This window comes from Propithecus coquereli, unplaced genomic scaffold (genome assembly GCF_000956105.1).
Source record: "Propithecus coquereli isolate 6110/MARCELLA unplaced genomic scaffold, Pcoq_1.0 Scaffold154, whole genome shotgun sequence".
Classification (NCBI taxonomy): Eukaryota; Metazoa; Chordata; class Mammalia; order Primates; family Indriidae; genus Propithecus; species Propithecus coquereli.
Genome location: NW_012139858.1, coordinates 3,218,698 through 3,221,970, shown reverse-complemented (window position 1 = coordinate 3,221,970; position 3,273 = coordinate 3,218,698). Strand labels below are relative to the sequence as shown.

General features: G+C 34.3%; 1 protein-coding gene across 1 annotated transcript in view; it reads left to right on the top strand.

Annotated features, from left to right (window-relative positions):
* LOC105807199 (chromosome unknown open reading frame, human C5orf22) overlaps positions 1-3,273 on the top strand; it is a 30,290-nt gene that overhangs the window by 20,304 nt on the left and 6,713 nt on the right. The window contains exons 5-7 of the mRNA XM_012640508.1: positions 438-500; positions 747-868; positions 2,483-2,570. Coding sequence (XP_012495962.1) covers positions 438-500; positions 747-868; positions 2,483-2,570 — 273 coding nt within the window. The remainder of the gene's footprint in view (positions 1-437; positions 501-746; positions 869-2,482; positions 2,571-3,273) is intronic.

Below are 3,273 nucleotides of genomic sequence, written 5' to 3'. Positions count from 1 at the left end.
CCAGATTGCTTTTGTGCTCCAGAGTTCTCTTCTTTTGCTAGAGAAATGGCTGGAAAGTGAATGTGGAGGGGTTTTTTTGTTGTTGTTGTTATTAAAGATATATATATTTCTTATAAGCAGCTAAAATCTGTATCCACTTATATAGTGGAATATTATTAGAAATATTTTCATCTCATGACCCATTAGCCACCTAGTCTTCTTCCATAGCTAATTTTTATACCTTAATGCCATGCCCAGCTGGATAGTTACCACGAAGAAATGCTATTTGCAATGGTGATCTAAAATATATATTTTGCCTGAATCTCCCAGACAAACCTTTAAATAATTGTCTAAGATGTTCTCCTTGTATCACAGGCAAGGCCATCTTACACTTAAAGCATATCATTGAAAAAAAATAACTTTTTTCTGGTATATGGACTTTTTGTTTTGTTTTCCAGGAGGAGTATAAAATCTTACAAGAGCTGTATCAATTTAAAAAGCCTGGTACCAACCTAACAGAGGTATCCTCCATTTTGTTTCTTTTGAATTTTATCCAGTTATCACATAACTAATAATATCTTGTGGCTTATTAAAGTGATCTCAAAGGACTGTTCACATTCTCTGTGTTTGTGTTTATTGGTGAAGCCCATGGTTAGTACTTGAAAATCATGTTTTAAGTAATTGAACCAAGATTTTCATCGTAATGGGATTTTGCTTGTTTTTTGAAAGAATAACTGTGTAATTTCAGCTTTTCAATGTATTTAAAGGAAGATTTGGTAGATATTGTTGATACTCGAATTCATCAATTAGAGGATTTAGAAGCTACTTTTGCTGATTTGTGTGATGGTGATGATGAAGAAACTGTACAGAGATGGGCTTCAAACCCTGGGTAAGATCCCCAAATATTTTTTCTCTAACTCTACTAATTTTCTACTAATTTTCGCTCTTAGATACATTCCTGAATTTGCTAGATAAATTGCTTTTAAAAAATTACTATTAAATTTCAACACAGATTTACTATGATAGTTAGCATTTATTGAGTGTTTTCTATGTGCCCTATATCTAAGATTTTTTCTTGCATTATCTCATTTATTCCTTATAACAATCTTATGGTTTTATTATTATTATGTCCATTTTATAGATGAGGAAACCAAGGCACAAAGGTTAAGTAAGTTGCCCACAGTCACATAGTAAGTGGGCATGCTTTTAGTCATTGTGTAATAGCTGCCTATAAACATAAGATATTGTACTAGGTCTTACAGAGGATTAAAGATGAGCATGTAGACAGGCATTCCCTGTTCTAAGTTGAAAAGGGGGAAAAGATAACCTATCAACAGAAAAGTAAATTACTTGACAAGTAAATTACAATGTGAAAAGTTGCCTCCTTTTAAGGAAAGCCCAACTATAAGTGGAAGAATTTATTTTCAGTCTGCCCATAACGTAAGGGAGCAAGATTAGAAAGCTGATTCTTCATCAGGTCATTTATTTGACCAATTCTCTCATTGTTAACATTACTTTGAATGTATGGACAGAAAAGTCCTTTTGAAGTGAAAATCTTTGGTATTGAAGTTGTCATGAAAGAATATTGATGTAAATACTAATATTTTAGTTTTCTCTAAAATAATTCTTTAAATCATGTAAACTCAAAAGGCCAGAAAACTAAAATAAAACCCTCACACAAACTTTTTGTCTCCTTGAGCATAGGAAGAGCAGAACTAGCTTATTTTAAAATTGATCTACCATGAACTGTGAGATTATTCTCTACAGTGTAAATATAAGAAATCAGTCATAAGACAGCAACATAAAATGGGAAGTTAGAATCATAGTACCTTAGGCCAGAACATGAACAGCCACTAAAATTTGTCATATTATGATTATTGAAAATAATTCATCACATCTCTAGAATATGAAAGAAACTAGAACAGTGGTTGCCTCTGGGGAGAGAAATCATATGGCTAAAAGATGAAGTATATAAATGAGAAATGCTTTCTTTTGCTGTATGAATGTATTATTACCTATTCAAAATACTGACTGAAATGTTTACTTAAAAGTAAAATATTCAGAAACATCCCTGAAATGTAAATATCATAAAGCTTTAATTATTGTCAGTAAGAAAATCAGTGATAAGGAAGAATAATTCATAATAGTGTTAATCATATCAGCAAATATTGATCAGGCACTTTAAATTCAGTTAATGCTTTTTCTCTTTAGTGGAGGGAGCTAGTTCTAAAAGCGATTCCTTCTTTTTTGAAATTATGACAGAAGAAGGAGATAGAGAAATAATTCATAGGACATGAGTCTTCCTGTAAATACTGTAAAGTACCTATTATTTTGTTATTTCATGAAATCGCAAGCCAAGTTTAAGACTTAAAAAACAACAACAAAAAAGTAGGGCTGAGACCCTTAGAATCCTGAATCTAGCTCATAAACAGGGTCACTTTCCACTGAAACTCACCGTGCCTGCTGAGCATGTCCCATTAGCACCTCTTCACCTCCATCACAGACGTGAAGATACCACAAGACTGCAACAGCAGCAAGCTTACACTGTGGTTGGAATTGAGGGGAGAAATAAAAGCACAAAGGAAGAGTGGGTGAGATGGAAAGAAAATATTAATATTTTCTTCCCAAATAACCGGGACCCTGAAGATCCAGACCCTCAGCATGAAGGAGTCCTCACTGTGCCTAAGGAAGTATGGTCCAGGGTCCAGGAGCCCAGAACGTATGATTAATTAAAAGAAAAAAGCGACAGAATGAATGGACAGGCAGGCTTCTGTGTCTCCCATTTTCTTTCTTTCTTCCCTTCCAGAAAATTAGTGGATATTGGTAGAGGAGACATTTAGAAACTAGAAACATTAGTCAATTAATCAGAGCTTCCAAAGAGTTCCACCCTAAGTTAAATAACTTAAAAGCACAATTGCTCACACCTGTAATCCTAGCACTTTGGGAGGCTAAGGTGGAAGGATCATTTGAGGCCAAGAGTTTGAGACCAGCCTGGGTAATGGTGAGACCCCATGTCTATAAAAAATTTAAAAATTAGCTAGCCATGGTGGCACATACCTCTAGTCCCAACTACTCACCTGAGCCCAGTAGTTTGAGGTTGCAGTGAACTTTGATGACACCACTGCACTCCAGCCCAGGTGACAGAACAAAACCCTGTCTCAAAAAAAAAAACAAAAAACACCATTGTTACTATATCAGATGGTGTACGGTAGAACTTTTCTGGTTATAATTGTATATACCAATAAATGTGTCCTTAATTCATTTTTTTAAACTTTCAGGAAACAGTCTTTTTTC